Below are 17,789 nucleotides of genomic sequence, written 5' to 3' on the forward strand. Positions count from 1 at the left end.
CCTGGATACAGATTTATTTTCTTCTGTGGAAAGGTAGGACAAATGTTCCCAGCGCTGGGACTGAAGGTATCTGTCTTTCCTGAGGCCCCCAAGGACACGTGTGTGCTGGGGTGGGGGCTGAGGAGGGACACGGTGGAGGGGAGAGGCCCAGCTGGCTATGGGGGGGACGGTCCTTCCACTCTTAGTGTTCAGAGACCCTCCCCCATCACGCTCCCAACAGCCTGCCTCTCCTGGAGCTTCTAGATCCCTCCCTGGCCCCTTCTTGGGCGTTTGGCCTTCCCCCTTGGGGGCGGGCGGGGGGTGCAGCCCTCCGGATCTGCTGGGCCTTCAGGTTCTGGGTCGCTCACCTCCCCTGACGCCCCTGGTCGCCCAGTTCCCTCTTGTGACTCTCACCCACCCCCAGTGCTCTTCAGCCCGAGCCAAGCTTCTCACGCTAAGACCCCAGCGGCTCCATTGGCCACCTCCTCCTGCCTTGTGGGCCCCTCAGTCCTCCCGACCACTGGCACCCCTGCTGCATAGGGAGCGATGCCCCAGCAGAAAGAGCCCAGGGATCTCCCGGATCCTTCTGCACTCGCCGCCTACACCCTATCCACCGCCACGTCTCCTGGGTTCTGCTCCCCCTCTCCACGCCTTCAGCCACCCCTGACCCAGGTTTCCCCCATGCTCGCCACCCCTGGGCCACCAGCTTGCACTTGTTCAAATGCAAACCTGTTTGCCAGCGCATGGCGAGCTAAGTCCAAGTTCCTCCAGACTTGCTCACCTCTGCACCCTCGAAGCCCACCTCGACCAACTTGTGCTGCAGGTAGGGGAAAATGCCCTGTGGGCGTGTCACCTGCAGGCTTGGCCTCGGGCAGTCCCCATCTCCCTTCCTGCCCAATGCCTGCTGCCGTTCATGGTTCAGGGCCTCGTGGCCTGATGCTTAAGGGCAGGGACCCGCGGTTGACTCTTAGCCTTGCCACTTACTAGCCCTGTGACTTTGTGCAAGTTTCCTAATGTCGCGAGCCTCAGTTTCCCCACCTGTGAACCAGGGGAAATAACTGCACCCCCGCTGGGGTCACTGGAAGGGCTGAATGAGTTCACGTACACAGAACGCTTAGACCAGCCCTGGTACATTGGAGGATGACAGTAGAAGTAGCACCGTGTGGTTCAAGGTCAGCTCAAACCTCACTTCCTCTGTGATGCTCTCCATGATGCACTGAGCGCCCCTAGACTTGACTCCCCCTCCTTGGTGACCCACAGTGCCCTCCACAAATGGGCTGTCCTGGCAGTGGGGTCTCATCTGTTGGCAAGTAGTTCTGCCCCTGAGACCCGGGAGACTCTTGGGGCAGGTGGCAGTGGGCTTCGTCTCTGAACGGTGCCAGTGCCAGGGCCAAGTCTGGCACTCAGTCAGGGCACTTCATGGAAGGCTATGGAACGCCCGCCTGCCCCCACCCCCCCATGGGAGGGCACCGCCCCCTCTCACCTCCTCCGGGCAGGTGCGCGGCTGGCCCTCTGCCATGCCCACCGAGGCCGGCAGAGGGCAGCAGTGCCCTGCCCTGCGCCGTCGGGCAAAGGAGTGGGCGCGGAGGGGATGGGCTGCCCGGGCCACCCAGGACAAGTCGGGCTGGGCGCGATTGCATTGTGGGGAGGGAGACTGGGGCTCCTCCGGGACGCACTCCTGGCACCGCCAGCTGCTCCTCGGCCCGGCCAGCGGCCCGCTCAGGTAGGCAGGAGCCGGGGCTGGCTAGGGCACAGGGTGCAGGGCCGCCGGGTCGGGGTGGGGGGCGCCGCCTGGGGGCCGGGAGAAGCCAGGGGTCCGCAGGCCGACTAGCCCGAATCAGGCAAAAGCGCTTAGGCGCCAGCCCCAGTCCTGCGACGACACCTCCTGATGCCTGGGGGCACGGATCCCCCCAACCCCGGCCGAGGGGTGGCCCTGGCGCTGGGAGGTAGGGCTGAGGCTGCTGCCCCCAAATGCGAGAGCTGGCGCCTCCGGCCACGGGGCAGGGCACGGGGTAGGGAAGCAGCGCGCCTGGCTCCCCGCTCCTACAGCCGCGCAACTGGCCCAGCCAGGTGGCAGCGAGCCCTGCTGCTGCCACCTCACCCTGGAGCCTGCCTGCTGCTACCGCGCCCGTGGAGTAGACGGGGAGCTGGACTCCAGCACACCTGTTTCCGCACCTCGGGTCACGGCCTGAGCCCTGCCGCCCTGGTGCGCGGACGGTGCCCTCTGAGGGGGGCAGAGGAGCCGGCTGCCAGCTGCCACTCCCTTCCCCACCCCACACGTGAAGGGGGAGATCCAGACCCGTCCTGGGATGGTATTTCCCGGGCGAGCAGGAGGGGGACAGCCTGCAACCAGTTGCCAAGTCTGAAGCTAGGGGCTGGGTTCACGCCCCTCCTGTGCATCCTCTATGCCTCAGCCCCCTCCAGAAGCATCCTCCACTGGCACCAGACTGTACCTGGCACGACTTTGCCAGTCCCTGGGGGTGGGGGCGCGTGGGGGGAGAAGGTCTCCCAGTCGGGCTGCCTTGGCCAGTCTCTCCCCTGCCCCCGGCCTGGACAAAGGCAGGCATTGAGGGTCAGGACTCGCCTCCAGCCAGGCGCCAAGGCTACCGAGGGTGAGGCCGGCTATGCAGGGGCGCAGGGCCCTGGCTCTCGCAGGGGGGCTCCGTGGCCCACTCTGCGCCCTTCACAGGGACCCCGGGGGCACACGGGGAGGAGCACGGGGCTGGCACGGGGCGGGAGTGGGGGACTGGCTGTGTGGGTCTCATTTTTCTGGCTGAAGGAAACCCTGTTCCTTTGTCCCCGGATCCCAGGGGGTGTCTCTCTGGGGGTGGGGAGTGGCAGGGAGCCCCCTGGTCAGAGCAGCCTGGATGGGGATAGGAACACCAGACAGCGGGTCCCTGGCCTGGGCCTCTGGACAGAGGGGACATTGTTGGCGTGGAGGCAGGGCTGCCTTGGCCCGGCCACTATTGACAAAGCTGCCAGCTGTGGTGGAGCCCGGCTGCCAGGCCTCGGCCCCCCTGGCCTCCCTCCTCCCCCAGGGTTGAGTGTGAATGGAGCCAAGCCTTGACTGTCTCCCTCCTACTCAGGACAATGCCCCCCACAGCCATCCTGTGCCCGTCACCACTGCCCCGGGAGACGCCTCTGCTGCTGCCCTTCACTGCGGTAAGTGCCTGAGTCCTACGTCCCCAGAGACCCCCCTCTGGGGAAGGGCAGGCAGGTGAGGAGCGCAGAGGTGCCTGGAGCCCGGGCTCCCATGCGCTGCGCCCCCAGCTGTGGGCCGTCTACCCCCTCACCCGCCCCTGATACTGCCGCCGATACCAGGGTCTAGAGGAAACGGCCCTGTCCCCAAGCTAGGCCTGACCTTCCTGTCTGTATTCCCAAGATAAGGGCCCAGGGGCCATCCTCGGAGCTCTCCCCGCAGCTGGCACGCCCATGGGGGCCAGAGCTGGCAGGCTGCTGAATGACAGTGGGCCCACTCCTAGCTGGCACGCGCCCACACGCCCAGCTGTGCGGGACCTTGGCTCAACTCAGGACCTGGCTCCTACCCTGTCTTTGTGGCTCTGTGCCGGGGTCAGGAGGAGGGAGGCGTGAGGGGCCATCACGGCCCAGGGACTCGTGGCGCGTGTCACCTGGGCACTGCAGGAGGCCGCTGGGCGGTGGCGGCCGGGAGGTGAGCTGGAAGGCCGGGAGAACCCTGGATCGGAGCCTCCTCTGGAGGCTGGGGCCCCGCCCTTCCCCTCAAGGCTCAGCCTTGGGCGCCCACCAGGCCGGCGGGAGCTACCTCCAGTCTGGGCCCCAAATGGGTGGGGAAGGGAGCCCGTGCCCGGCTCCTGGCTAGGACTTTCTTTCAAGCTCTCCTCTCCCCTCCTGCCCTCTCTGGCTGTCCTCTTCTCACTCCTCTCCCGCTCCCCCATTAACCCTCCCCGTGCCAGTCCCGGTGGACCCTGGCTGCCAGGGCTGATGGGGCAAGGGACAGGCCTCCCCCAATCCCCTGCACCCTGGGCTGTCTCTCGGTGCCCCCCAACTCCCCCATCCCCGCTCTGAGCACCCCTAGCTCAGTCTGGGGCCCTCCCAGCCCTCTGTTCTCCTCTGCCTCGGCCCTGGCCACCGGCCCCTTGCTTTCTCTGGGGCAGGCAGCAGGGTGTCTGGCTCTCTCCTCTCTTCCGCTGGCTTCCCAGGGCAGGTTTTCTCTCCCACCCTCGCTGGCCCTCAGGCTCTGTCCTCGTCGGGGTCTCTGGGCTCCTGTCCCCTTTCCCCTCGCCCGCAGCCCCTCCGCCTCCACCTCCCCACCTCTCCCCTGCCCTGCTCTCCTTTCTGTGGTCTCTCTCTGTCGCTCAGTCCTTCTGTTGGCGTTCTTGTGGCTTTTCAGGATCTGCCCCCTTCAACAATCTAGATGCATATAAAGTAGAAGATGAAGGAAATTCCTCGCGCATGCGTGTACCCCGCCCCCATCTCCTGGGGACTCTCCATCTCCCCTGTCCCTGTCTCCCTCTGACTCTTTCCCTCTCCTCCCCCTTTGCTTCTCCTTGCCCCTGCTTTCTGCTTCTGTCTCTCTGCCTCTCCGTCCTTCTCTCCCTCCCTTTCTGTCTCTGTCTCTGTCTCTCCTTTTCCTCCTGCCCCCTCGCCCTCCATTCACATGGCCACCCTGACTCGTGCCTTCCTGCCCGACCTCCCCCAGGGCCCCGCGATGGCGCCCCGGCCTCCGCTGGGCGCCCACCTGCTGCTCGTGCTGCCGCTGCTGTGCCCACCGCTCGCCCCGACGCGGGCACACCGCTTCCTGGCGCCCAATACCACCCTCAACCGCTTGGCGCTGGCACCAGGCCGGGGCGCCCTCTACGTGGGCGCGGTGAACCGCCTCTTCCAGCTCAGCCCCGCACTGCGCCTCGAGTCGGTGGCCGTCACAGGCCCGGTCCTTGACAGCCCCGACTGCGTGCCCTTCCGGGACCCGGCCGAGTGCCCGCAGGCCCGGCTCACCGACAACGCCAACCAGCTGCTGCTGGTGAGCGGCCGGGCCCGGGAGCTGGTGGCCTGCGGGCAGGTGCGGCAGGGAGTGTGTGAGAAGCGGCGCCTGGAGGATGTGGCGCAGCTGCTGTACTGGGCCGAGGACCCCGGCGACGGGCAGTTCGTGGCCGCCAACGCCGCGGGCGTGGCTACGGTGGGCCTGGTGGTGCCCGGGCCGGGCCGGGACCTCCTGCTGGTGGCCAGGGGCCTGGCGGGCAAGCTGTCGGGCGGGGTGCCTCCCCTGACTGTGCGCCAGTTGGCTGGGCCACAGCCCTTCTCCAGCGAGGGCCTGGGCCGCCTGGTGGTGGGCGACCTCTCCGACTACAACAACAGCTATGTGGCGGCCCTGGCTGGCGCCCGCTCGGCCTACTTCGTCTTCCGCCGCCGCGGGGCCCGGGCACAGGCCGAGTACCGCTCCTACGTGGCTCGGGTCTGCCTGGGGGACGCCAACCTCTACTCCTACGTGGAGGTGCCCCTCACCTGCCGGGGCCACGGCCTCATCCAGGCCGCCTCCCTCGCCCCGGGCGCCTTACTGGGGGCGTTCGCTGCTGGCCCGAGGGGGGCGCAGGCGGCCCTGTGCGCCTTTCCCCTGGCCGACCTGGACGCGACCATGGAGCGGGCCCGGCGCCTTTGCTACACCACAGGCGGCCGGGGCCCCGGCGGCATGGAGGAAGCCACCGTGGAGTACGGCGTCACGTCGCGCTGCGTCACCCTGCCGCCCGTGAGTGGCTGGGCCTGGGCCTCACCCCTGCCCTCTCACCTGAGGCTTTCCACACCGCCATCTGTGTTACCCGGCCTGCCACTCCGGCCCTGTCCCTCTGTGGCCCTGCAGCTTCTCTCTGCCCAGGGCCGGGGCTGCCGCACGTAGTCCTGGCCGAGGGCAGCTGGACGCTCTCTTGTGACAATCGCCTGTGACTTCTGGTTTAGAGGATGTCAAGGAGGGGCCCGCTCGGCCTGAGTCTCCTCGGCCAGTCTCTCCCTCTGTGCGGTGCAACCTGGGGCCCTTCTCGCCTGCTGCCTTGCCATCCCGTGCTGACTGCAGATCCGGGCCCAGGGAAGGCGCCTCGTGCCTCTCCCGGGAACTGAATCCCCCCTCTCCGCCCCTGCAGGACTCCCCCGAGTCATACCCCTGTGGCGATGAGCACACCCCGAGCCCCATTGCGGGCCGCCAGCCCCTGGAGGCGGGGCCTCTGCTGCAGCTCGGAAACTCCATCAGCGCAGTCGCAGCCCTCCGGGCCGACGGACACACGATAGCGTTCCTGGGGGACGTCCAGGGCCAGCTGCATAAGGTAAGGGCCTGATGAAGGCGGGGTGGGCCTCGGCCAGACCCCCGGTCCCAGCCTCAATGCTGCCAGGCCGGGCCCAGCCTCAGCGGCCTGACTGGAGGCGCTCCTGCCCTGTGGCGGCTCACAGAAGCCCCGTGGGCCACTGTTTCCTTCCACACCTCTCGGCCTGTGTCCTGCTGGCAGGTCGGAAAGCCAGGCCACACACTGATGGCTGGTTCCCAGATGTGTGGCTTTGGATGCCTCCCAGGCGGCCCCAGCTTCTCCAGCCGATAACAGGAGACTCTTGCCTTTTCATGACCTGCTTGTCTCCCCGCAGCTGCCCTTCCTCCCCTGGCACCCAAGGGCCCCACCCAGGGTGGCTCTGCGCCCCCTAGCTGGGTGAGGCTGAAGCAGGGAGGCGACATGGGCAGGCTGGATGCCCGTGGGCCTGCCCCACCCTCCATGGCACGGGCTGGCCCAGCCCTGCCCTTGTCATCCCCCCAGGTCTTCCTCAATGGCACCCGAGGCCAGGTGTACCACTCACAACAAGTGGGGCCCCCGGGCTCGGCCATCAGCCCCGACCTGCTGGTGGACAGCAGCGGCAGCCACGTCTACGTGCTGACTTCCCAGCAGGTGAGGGCCGTCCCGGGGGGGTGAGCACACGAGGCCCAAGGCCCTGCAGCCACCACCTCTGTACCCCGCCGCCTGTCCAGGTGGACCGCGTACCCGTGGCAGCCTGCCCCCAGTTCCCCGACTGCAGCAGCTGCCTCCAGGCCCGGGACCCCCTGTGCGGCTGGTGCGTCCTGCAGGGCAGGTGAGTGGGGCCGCTCCCAGCGCACTTCCAGGTGGGTCAGGAGGCCGGGTCGTGTCCCCGAGGTGGGACGCAGGACCGTCGCTGAGTTCCCCCATCCTGCCCTGCGCGCCCAACCGAGAATGTGGTGGGCGTCCCCTTCCCCCCACTGCCCAACATGTCCACTTCTCCTCCCCCAGCCCCCTCTGGGCCAGGCCTCTGTCACCTCTCCCAGGTGTCCCCTGGCCCACTCCAGCTCCTCTCCAGCCCACGCTCCACACGGCAGCCTCGGGAATCCCTCACGGCGACGCTAAGTCCGGTTCACGTGCTCATGTCCCCAGCAGCGGCGCCCTCCTCGCTCACAGGCAAGGCCGAAGCCCGCGCATCGGCCACGAAGCCCTATGTGCTTGGCCCCTTCCTCTCTGAGCAGAGTCCCTTTCACGCCCCCCGCTCGCTGCCCTCCACCTGGGCCCCTTGCCGCCAATCACCCAGGGAGCCCTGAGTCCCACACAGGGACCCAACAGGCCCCTGCCCCACAGGTGTACCCGCAAGGGCCAATGCGGGCGGGCAGCCCAGCCCAACCAGTGGCTATGGAGCTACGAGGACGGCCGCTGCCTGCACATCCAGAGCCTGCTGCCGGCCCACCGTCCCCGCCAGGAGCAGGGCCAGGTCAGACGCCTGCCGCCGCCTGCCTGGGGGGGCTGCCCCGCCTTCCTTCTCTCCCGCTGCTTCTGCTCCCAACCCTCCCTGCCCTGGATCCCTCTCCCTCGGCGAGCCGGGCCCCCCAGAAGCCCCCGCCTGCTGTGCTTTCCTCGCGCGTGTCCCAGGTCGCCCTGTCTGTGCCCCGGCTGCCCACCCTCACCGTGGACGAATACTTCCACTGTGCCTTCGGGGACTATGACAGCTTGGCTCACGTGGAAGGGACCCACGTGGCCTGTGTCACCCCTCCCCAAGACCAGCTGCCGCATAACCCTCCGGGCACAGGTGAGGGGCCCCCGGGGCGAGGGGCGAGGGCGGGAGCCGGAGGGGCGGGAGCCGCATGACCGCCCCTGCCGCCACCATGCCCTCCCAGAGCACATCACCTTGCCCCTGGCCCTGATGTTCGAGGACGTGGTCGTGGCTACCACCAACTTCTCCTTCTACGACTGCAGTGCTGTGCAGGCCTTGGAGGCGGCTGCTCCGTGAGTGCCGGGCCCGGCTGCTGGGTAGGGGTGCTGACTCCCGATGGCGCCCCACCTGAGCAGCCCCCCGTCCCCCCAGGTGCGGTGCTTGTGTGGGCAGCCTCTGGCGGTGCCACTGGTGCCCCCAGAGCAGCCGCTGTGTGTACGGGGAACGCTGCCCGGAGGGCGAGAGGACCATCTACAGTGCCCAACAGGTGGGTGGGCCCGGCCTGCTGGCTTCTCTTCACCTCCGTCGTGGACCCACCCTACCCTGGGCCCGCCTAGGCCCCTCAGCTTCTGAAGCACTAAGGGGTCTCCTTCCCCCAGGAGGACAGCCAGGTGCGGGGCCCAGGGGCTTGTCCCCGGGTCGAGGGCCTGGTAGGCCCCCTCCTGGTGCCTGTGGGCTGGGAGAGCCGTTTGGCCCTGCGCGTGCGGAACCTTCAGCATTTCCGGGTGAGCATTCTGGTGGGCGGGGGACAGGGACAGCGGGGGAGGGGCAGTGGTAGCCGCTGACAGTGTCCAGGATGCTGACAGAGCCCACCCCCAGGGCCTGCCTGCCGCCTACCACTGCTGGCTGGAGCTGCCCGGAGAACTGCAGAGGCTGCCGGCCTCCCTGGAGGAGGTGGCCGGGGACGCCGGCCTCATCCACTGCCAGGCCCAGCAGGTGGGCAGCTGCCCCATAGCCTCACCTGCCACTGGACGCCTTCTGCAGCCCTTGCTCGTCCCGGGCCCTCAGGGGCTCGTCCCCTTTAGCCTGTCGTCACTCATGAGGCCTGCTGTGGGCAGGCCTGGGCGTGCACAGGAACGTGGTGCCCACAGCCCGTGCTGGGAGATGCGGGCCCTGAACAATGGCACCCATTCTGGGAGGAGCATCCTGGAGGAGGCGGGCGGGGGTCAGGGCGTGTTCCGAGTTGGGTCGGGCCTGACCCCGCCCTCCACCCACAGTTCCAGCCCTCCATGGCCCAGCGGGAGCTCCCAGTGCCCATCTACGTCACCCGGGGCGAGGGCCAGAGGCTGGACAATGCCCGCACTCTTCATGGTGAGCCTGGGGGCGGCACAGCAGGCAGGGCAGGGTGTGCAGTTGGGGGAGGCGCCTCAGAGCACCACCTGACCTTCCCTAGTGACCCTGTATGACTGCGCTGTGGGCCACCCCGACTGCAGCCACTGCCAGGCAGCCAACGGGAGCCTGGGCTGCCTGTGGTGCAGCCACGACCAGCCCACCTGTCGCTACGGGCCGCTGTGCCCGCCTGGGGCTGTGGAGCCGCTGTGTCCCACACCCAGCATCGACTCGGTGAGCCCCCAACCGTCACCCTCGCCTCCCCCCCACCCCTCCCCCACGGCCCAGCCTCTCACCTCCTCCCCCCATCCCCCATCCCGGTCTGCCTGGCCCCGCCCTGCCCCCCACTGTCTTAGCTTTACCAGGGTCAGAGCAGCCCTGCCCCAGGCCCCCAAGCCCTAGCAGCTGTGTCCCACCTTGGTCTGGTCGGCTGGCCAGGCACCCCCCACCGCAAAGGAGGAGCGGGTCGGGGGCACCCCATCACCACCCTTCCCTGTTGCAGATTGAGCCCCTGACCGGCCCCCCTGAGGGTGGCTTGGCCCTCACCATCCTGGGCTCCGACCTGGGCCGGGCCTTTGCCGACGTGCAGGACGCCGTGAGCGTGGCTGGCCGGCCCTGCAGCCCTGACCCCTCTCTCTACCGCGTCTCTGCCCGGTGAGGCACCCTGGCAGCCGGGGGCAGGCGGAGGGATGCCCTCCCAAGGAGGCCCTCAGAGACTGGCCGCCCAGAGAGGAGGGAGGCTCGCGGCCAAGAAACGTGGGCCCGGGTCAGATGCGCCGAAGAAAGATGAGCCCGGGGGAGGGGAGGGAGGGGCTGGCAGCCAGAGGAGTAGAGGGGGTGGGCTCTGGGCAGCGGCTGGCAGGCGGCCTGTGGCTCCCGACGGGCGAGGGCCCAGCCCACAGGGGTCCTGAGCAGCTATCGGGCCTCCGCTCTCCAGGATTGTGTGTGTGACATCTCCTGCCCCCAACGGCACCGTGGGCCCAATCCAAGTGGCCATTAAGAGTCGGTCACCGGGCATCTCAACCCAGCACTTCACCTACCAGGTCAGCGCCCACCCAGGGTGGTCCCCACAGAGGGGGTAGTAGAAAGCAGGGGCAGGAGGGCAGTGACACCTACGTGAGGATTTCCAACTTGACCTAAGGTTAGCGGGAAGTGTTGCCTCGTGTCCAGGAGGGAAGCCACGTGATCCGAGTGATCATTCTGGCCACTGAATGGACGGTGGGCTGGGAGCAGCGGCGGGATGGTGGGGACGCTGCCCACCGGCCGCTGTCCAGGAGGGAGGCAAGCAGCGGAAGCAGTGAGTGCAGCGGCCGGATGGGCAGGATGACCACTCCGGGACGCAGAGCTGTCAGGACTTGCTGCCCACCTGGCTGCCTGCAGGCAAGGGGACGGGGGAGAGCAGGGATGCCTCCAGGCGCCAGCCTGAGCCCTCGAGACCTGCTGGGGCCAGGGAGCCCGGCGTGGGAGCAGTGGGTGCAGGGGCAGGTGCAGCACCCCAAGGAGGTGACTGGATCTTAGGGCTTAGAGCTGCGGGGAGGGGGGCCTGGGAGGTGCAAGCCGCGGCAGAGGACGAGGAGACGCAGTGAGGAGAGAAGAGCACCCCCTGGTGGGGCAGGGCGGCTGGCAGGAGAGCTGCGGGGCTGCAGAAGCTGGGCACAGGGCTTCTGGAGGGAGAGAAGGGTCAGCCGTGGCCCAGGAGGCAGAGCTGAGAAGTGGGCCTCCACGTGCCCCAGCTTGCCCTGTCCCCCAGGACCCCGTCCTGCTGAGCCTGAGTCCCCGGTGGGGCCCCCAGGCAGGGGGCACCCAGCTCACCATCCATGGGCAACACCTCCAGACGGGAGGCAACATCAGTGCCTTTGTGGGCAGCCAACCCTGTCGCATGTGAGTATCTCCTCCTGGTTCCAGCTGGCCGCTGTCAGCTGGGGGTACTCCCTATGGGCCCCAGTGTCCCCTTGCGTACAATGGGGGCGGTGAACTCAGGGCTCCCTAAGGCCCCCATGAAAGTCCCAAGTTCACGGCTGCTGTGCCCACCCCAGGGGTCTCTGCCCTTGGTGAGGGAGGCAAAGCAGGCCTCTGGTGGGGAGGCCAGGCTGAGGCTAGAGCCCAAGATGCCAGACACCTCCCCACCCTGCAGAAGGGAGCCAGTGTGTCCTGAGGCCATCGTGTGCCACACCACACCCCAGGCCAGCCCAGGGGAAGCTGTGGTTCGAGTGGTCTTCGGCCGTGCCCAGCGCATGCTGCTCGCCAGCCCCTTCCACTACACTGCCGACCCCCAGCTCGTGGCGGCGGAGCCCAGCGTCAGCTTCCGGGGGTGAGGACCTGACCCACCTGGGGCAACCCGTGCACCCTGCCGGGAGGGCGGGGAGCCAGGACTCGACTGGGCTGCCCGCCGCCCCTGGGCCTGCTGAGTGCTATCCTGGCGCAGGGGTGGGCGGCTGATCCGAGTCCGGGGCACGGGCCTGGACGTGGTAGAGCGGCCCCTGCTGTCCGTGTGGCTGGAGGCCGCGGAGGAGACGGCTGCGGCGCTGCAGCCCCAGGACCCGACCCCCAGGAGGAGCTGTCGGGCCCCCGCCGCGGCCCCCCAGGCTTGCACCCAGCTTGAGGGGGGCTGGCTGCAGGTGAGGCCCCACCAGCAGGGGGCGCCGTGCCCCGCGAAGGGGTGGGGCGGCCCGCACGTCCCTGGGAGCGAGTGGGAGCCGCAGCTCACCCCGCCCCGTCCTGGCCCGCCGCCTCGCAGTGCTCCACCGTGTGCTCCGTCAGCTCGCCCAGCCTCCTCCTGTGCCGAAGCCCCGCCGTGCCGGAGGGCACGAGCCCGCGGCGCGTCTTCTTCGCCCTGGACAACGTGCACGTGGACTTCGCCCACGCCAGTGGCGGCCAGGACTTCCTGTACCAGCCCAACCCCCGCCTGGCCCCCCTCGGTGGCGCCCGCCCCTACCGCCTCAAGCCAGGCCACATCCTGGATGTGGAGGTGAGGGCTTCGGCCTGCCGCCGCTGCGCGGGGGCTGCGGGCACCGGCTGGGTGACGCGACTCAGGCCCCGGGTCTGGCTTCCAGGGCGAGGGTCTCAACCTGGGCATCAGCAAGGAGGAGGTGCGCGTGCACATCGGCGACGGCGAGTGCCTGGTGAAGACGCTCACGCCCACCCACCTGTACTGCGAGCCGCCCCCGCGGGCCCCGCAGCCCACCAACGGCTCCAGACCCCCGCCGCAGTTCGTGGTGAGGCTGGGCCCCAGGTGCGGGGCTGGGCGGGCGGAGTGCTGCAGGCCGGCGCTCAGGAGCCCTGTGTCCCCACCCCAGGTGCAGATGGGCAACGTGCGGATGCCGCTGGGCCCCGTCCAGTACGAGGCTGAGCCCGCGCTCTCTGCCTTCCCCGTGGAGGCCCAGGTGGGCCTGGGCCTGGGTGCGGCCGTGCTGATCGCTGCCGTGCTCCTCCTGACCCTCATGTACAGGTGACGGGGGCCGCCCTGCCACGCATGCACCAGTGCGAACTCCCCGCTTCACTTTTGGAGAGGGTGTCCCACGGCAGGCCTCTGGGCAAGCGGCCACCTTGGCTCGGTGGCCTCGGCCCCGGCAGGCCTGGTCCCGTGGCTGACACCTGGCCCCTGGGCTGCAGGCACAAGAGCAAGCAGGCCCTGCGGGACTACCAGAAGGTTCTGGTGCAGCTGGAGAACCTGGAGATCGGCGTGGGCGACCAGTGCCGAAAGGAGTTCACAGGTCGGCAGAGGGCGGTGGGGAGGGGGTAGAGGGCGGACCTGGGCCTGAGCTCACACCTCGGTGGCTCCTGGCCTACAGACCTGATGACGGAGATGACTGACCTCAGCAGCGACCTGGAGGCCAGCGGGATCCCCTTCCTGGACTACCGCACGTACGCCGAGCGCGTCTTCTTCCCCGGGCGCGGCCGCTGCCCGCTGCAGCCTGCCCTGGAGGGGCCCGGGGAAGAGGGCCGCCGTGCGCCGGTGCGCCAGGGCCTCATGCAGCTCTCCAACCTGCTCAACAGCAAGCTTTTCCTCCTTACGGTGAGGGCCGCGTGGGCGGGCAGCGGGCCTGGGCGAGGAGGCGGGCCAGGCGGCAGGTGTGGGCATGGACGTGGGAGGATGCGTGGGGCGCAGGGCTGCCCGGGGTGAGTGCCAGCACCCCGCCCCCACTCCCGCCTAGCTCGTCCACACCCTGGAGGAGCAGCCCAGCTTCTCCCAGCGGGACCGCTGCCTCGTGGCTTCGCTGCTGTCCCTGGCACTGCACGGCAAGCTCGAGTACCTGACCGACATCATGAAGACGCTGCTCGGAGGCCTGGCTACCCATTACGTGCAGAAGAACCCCAAGCTCATGCTGCGCAGGTTGGCCTCGGCCTGACCAGTCCCGGCAGCAGGGGAGCTGGCTCCGTCCAGCCTTGTCCTGGCGTGGGTGGGGCTGGGAAGCCCCGGGAGGCGGGCTGGGTCCGGGGCCACTGGTGGGGAAGCAGATGGGCATCCTGAGCGGCGAGCCGGGCACAAAGGGTGGCCGGGCGGAGCAGCTCTGCCTTCCTGCTACCGCCTGCCTCAGCCTGAAGACAGGGGGGCCCTGCAGCAGCCCCTCTGACCCGGGGCCCGCTCCCTGCAGGACGGAGACTATGGCGGAGAAGCTGCTCACCAACTGGGTGTCCATCTGTCTCTACGCCTTCCTGAGGGTGAGGGCCCCTCTCCCCTCACGCCATTCTGGGGCTGCTGCCTCTGGCCTCACTGATCTGCGCCCCCATTCCGCCAAGGGGCCTCGGGCTCGAGGGCGGGGGCGTCGGTGAGGGGAAGGCTACGAACGTTTGCCCGGGCTGGATGTGGAGCAGAGGCCGCTGTCATCGCCTGCCCTCCATCCTCGCTCCGTGCAGCCGGCCACGCCTCCCTGCCCACAGCGCACCCTCTGAGCCCCACGCCGCCCACCAGTCCCCCAGCTGACGCCAGCCCTTCCTGGTGGCCGCAGGAGGTGGCTGCTGAGCCGCTCTACGTGCTCCTCCGGGCCATCCAGTACCAGGTGGACAAGGGCCCCGTGGACGCCGTGACGGGCAAGGCAAAACGGACCCTGAACGACAGCCGCCTGCTGCGGGAGGACGTGGAATTCCGGCCCCTGACGCTGATGGTGCTGGCTGGGCCGGGGGCTGGTGGGGCTGCAGGTGGCAGCGCGGCGCAGCGCGTGCCCGCCCGGGTGCTCGACACAGACACGATCACCCAGGTCAAGGAGAAGGTGCTGGACCAAGTCTACAAGGGCACCCCCTTCTCCCAGAGGCCCTCAGTGCACGCCCTAGACCTCGGTGAGAACCCACCCCTCCTGCCCCGCCCGAGGCTCTTCTCACCTGTGGCCACTCGGCTCTGCCCTACGGGAACGGGCTGTGGGCTGACCGGCTTCCCTGGGTCCCCCCAAGAGTGGCGCTCAGGCCTGGCTGGCCACCTAACCCTGTCGGACGAGGACCTGACCTCGGTGACTCAGGACCGCTGGAAGAGACTCAACACCCTACAACACTACAAGGTGCCGGGCAGGTGGGCGCCGGGGCCGGGCTCCCGCCTCGGGGGCAGCCAGGGACGGAGCCCAGCCTCTGCTCCCCTCCCCGCCAGGTCCCGGATGGGGCCACGGTGACGCTCACGCCCCAGCTGCACAACGGAGGCGCCGTCTCCCAGAGCCCGGCCCCGAGCTGCCCCTCTGGGGAGAGTGAGTCCCGTGGCCCAGCCGCGCCAACCTGCCCCCGAGTTCGAGGCGGGCAGGCTGGAGTCCTGGGCACGCCGTCTGCCGTGTCCGGGTCTCCCCAAACCTCGCCAGCGGGGAAGCCGAAACTCCAGGCTGAGCCAGGGGCCCAGGGTGGACGAGGGCGGCAGCGCGTCCGGGTCGGGGAGCTCCAGGGCCGCGGGGTGCTGGGCTGAGCGAGCCCCTGGGCTGCCACCCTCTCCTCCACCTCTCTCTTACCCTGCGGCCCTCGGCGGCCCCCCACCCTGCCCCACCTCACCAGGGAAGCAGGTTGGGCCTCCCCGGCCAGCGGCATGAGGGTGCAAAGGACTGAGGCCCGGCTTCTGTGCCCTCAGACATACCCATGTTGGAGGACAGTGAGGAGGGTGGGGTCCGCCTCTGGCACCTGGTGAAAGTCACCGATGAGCCAGAAGCAGCCAAGACCCGGCGCAGTAGCCTGAGGGAGCGGGAACGGGAGCGGGCGCGGGCCAAGGCCATTCCGGAGATCTACCTCACCCGCCTGCTGTCCATGAAGGTAGCTGGGCCGGGGAGCTGGGCCCCCGGGGAGCCTCAGCAAAGGCACCCCAACCGAGCTGGGGAGACGGTGTGGTCCCGAAGGCAGAGGGGCGGCCCCACCCACTGAGGCAGGCCGCGCTGGCCGCGGCTTCGAGGCCCACACACCCTGCCCCCCATACCGCCCGTGCCCTGCCTTCTAGGGCACGCTGCAGAAGTTTGTGGACGACGCCTTCCAGGCCATCCTCAGCGTGAACCGGCCCGTGCCCATCGCTGTCAAGTACCTGTTTGACTTCCTGGACGAGCTGGCTGACAAGCACGGCATCGAGGACCCGGAGACCTTGCACATCTGGAAGACTAACAGGTGCCCCGCCTGCCACCCCCGTGCAGAGAGGACACTGCCAGGGCAGGGGCAGCAGGGCCGGGACAGAAGCCCAGGCCTGGTGGCCTTCGCCCTGGGCTCCCGGCCGCCCCCGGCACGGACTCGCAGGCCAGCTCCCCGTGCAGCCCAGGGCCGGGCAGCAGGCCGAGCATGGCAGCGGGAGCAGCGTGCTCACGCCGCGGCTGGCCTGTGTCCCCAGCCTACTCCTGCGGTTCTGGGTGAACACCCTGAAGAACCCACAGCTCATCTTTGACGTGCGGGTGTCGGACAATGTGGACGCCGTCCTCGCCGTCATTGCCCAGACCTTCATGGACTCCTGCACCATCTCGGAGCATAAAGTGGGCCGGGTGAGGGCAGAGGAAGGAAGGCTGGCGGGGGAGCCACGGCGGCTCGGAGCAGAGCCCTGGGTGGGGCTGGGGGGGGCACGAGTGGCACAGTCAGAAAGACAGGGCAGAGCTCCCCAGCTCCCGCTCATGCCCACCCCTGCCCGGAACAGGATTCCCCCGTGAACAAACTGCTCTACGCCCGGGAGATCCCTCGCTACAAGCAGATGGTGGAGAGGTAGGTGTCAGGGCGTCACGGACAAGGGAATGGGTGCTGCCTGCCCCTAACTCTGTCCCCTCCTCCAGATACTACTCCGACATTCGCCAGAGCTCTCCGGCGAGCTACCAGGAGATGAACTCGGCTCTGGCCGAGCTCTCGGGGGTGAGGCCCGGCCCAGAGGGTGCACCCTTCCACACCTGGGGCGGGGAGGGGGCAGAGGGGAAGGGGGAGGCTTGGCTCGAGGCCCGGGCTGGGGCCTCAACCCCGTGTGCTGCCCCCAGAATTACACCTCCGCTCCCCACTGTCTGGAAGCTCTGCAAGAACTCTACACCCACATCCACAGGTACTACGACCAGGTGAGGCCCAGGGCACTCTGGGGGGAGTGGCATGCCTCCGGAGCCCGGAGCCCAGAGCCCAGAGGGAGGCCCCAGGAGTCTCCCTGGGGGTGGGAGGAAGTGTCCAGGCCCAATCTGGGCAGAGAGGAAAGGCCCAGGCTGGGGGAGGGGCTCGGCGTCCGTCCAGATTCCTCAGGGAGGTCTGGCTCCCCAGGCTGCCACTGAGACAGAGCCAGGGCAGGGCGGCCAGTGGGCCGAGGGCCGGGGCCTCAGGCGGGGCGGCCCCCTCTGCCCTGGTAGATCATCAGTGCCCTGGAGGAGGACCCTGTGGGCCAGAAGATGCAACTGGCCTGCCGCCTGCAGCAGATTGCCGCCCTGGTGGAGAACAAGGTGACTGACCTGTGAGCTCGGCAACAGCAGGATCTGCCATCTCAACGCATTCTCCCCCACGACCCAGAAGGAGCCCTGGATGGAGCCAGCGACACAGGCGTGGCCGGCAGAGAGCGGGAGGGGCTCCCTGCTGCCTACCACCCCTCCCCCGCCCCCTCCGCTTCCCTCCTTCCCCGCCTGGGCTTCTAACTTATAGCCATCCTTTTCCCCTCCCCCTTCCCCACTGTATTTATGTGCTTGCTGGGGCATCACATCTGGAAATAAAAATGTCTTTTTAGAAGAAGCCCAATGCCCAGCCCCACCTTCCCCTGTGAGTCTCTTCAGTGCCTCAGCACAGCGCTCCCCTCGGCCCACGGCTACGACTTCTGCTACCTGAGAAAAAGAGGACTCCGAGGGCTTGCTCTCCTCCCTCCCCTGACCCCTGCGGGAAAGGTGCCCCTGCCCTCCCGCCCCCATCTATGCCCACCCCATCCTCCCAGTCCTTTCCTTGGCACAGGGACGTAGAACCAAGTGTCCCCAATCACTGCCAGGCCCCCTCTGCTTCCTTCTGACTCTCTGACAGTCGCCAGCTGACCTCCTTGCTCCCCTCTTCGCCCCCCATTCCCTCCTGGGAGCAGCCAGTGTTCTTTCTAAAGAGCCAAAGTGCCCACCGGTCTCTGCCGGAACCCCACACTAGTGCCCACAGGCTCG

General features: G+C 68.6%; 1 protein-coding gene across 1 annotated transcript; it reads left to right on the forward strand.

The window, feature by feature from the left end:
• The first annotated feature begins 1,631 nt into the window (after positions 1–1,631).
• PLXNB3 (plexin B3) lies at positions 1,632–17,342 on the forward strand. Its single transcript, XM_057539155.1, has 36 exons — positions 1,632–1,702; positions 3,066–3,141; positions 4,658–5,701; positions 6,090–6,269; positions 6,750–6,878; positions 6,959–7,059; positions 7,575–7,704; positions 7,863–8,019; positions 8,108–8,216; positions 8,296–8,410; positions 8,523–8,648; positions 8,743–8,859; positions 9,141–9,234; positions 9,317–9,486; positions 9,755–9,906; positions 10,190–10,295; positions 11,003–11,133; positions 11,387–11,563; positions 11,678–11,870; positions 11,990–12,220; positions 12,306–12,467; positions 12,549–12,700; positions 12,865–12,965; positions 13,044–13,267; positions 13,407–13,585; positions 13,848–13,914; positions 14,202–14,529; positions 14,641–14,744; positions 14,831–14,924; positions 15,293–15,471; positions 15,653–15,813; positions 16,031–16,178; positions 16,328–16,392; positions 16,461–16,536; positions 16,656–16,730; positions 17,010–17,342. Exons 2-36 carry the CDS (start codon positions 3,070–3,072, stop codon positions 17,112–17,114), a joined length of 5,754 nt encoding a protein of 1,917 aa, XP_057395138.1. The 5' UTR covers positions 1,632–1,702; positions 3,066–3,069; the 3' UTR covers positions 17,115–17,342.
• The last annotated feature ends 447 nt before the right edge of the window (positions 17,343–17,789 follow it).

The sequence above is a fragment of the Balaenoptera acutorostrata genome, chromosome X (assembly GCF_949987535.1).
Source record: "Balaenoptera acutorostrata chromosome X, mBalAcu1.1, whole genome shotgun sequence".
Classification (NCBI taxonomy): Eukaryota; Metazoa; Chordata; class Mammalia; order Artiodactyla; family Balaenopteridae; genus Balaenoptera; species Balaenoptera acutorostrata.

Excerpts from the sequence above, each read along its gene's own strand:
- PLXNB3 (XM_057539155.1), top strand. The coding sequence starts at position 3,070 with ATGCCCCCCACAGCCATCCTGTGCCCGTCACCACTGCCCCGGGAGACG. Across the intron at positions 5,702-6,089 it reads GCTGCGTCACCCTGCCGCCC|GACTCCCCCGAGTCATACCC; the intron begins GTGAGTGGCTGG and ends CCGCCCCTGCAG. Across the intron at positions 12,468-12,548 it reads GACCCCCGCCGCAGTTCGTG|GTGCAGATGGGCAACGTGCG; the intron begins GTGAGGCTGGGC and ends TCCCCACCCCAG.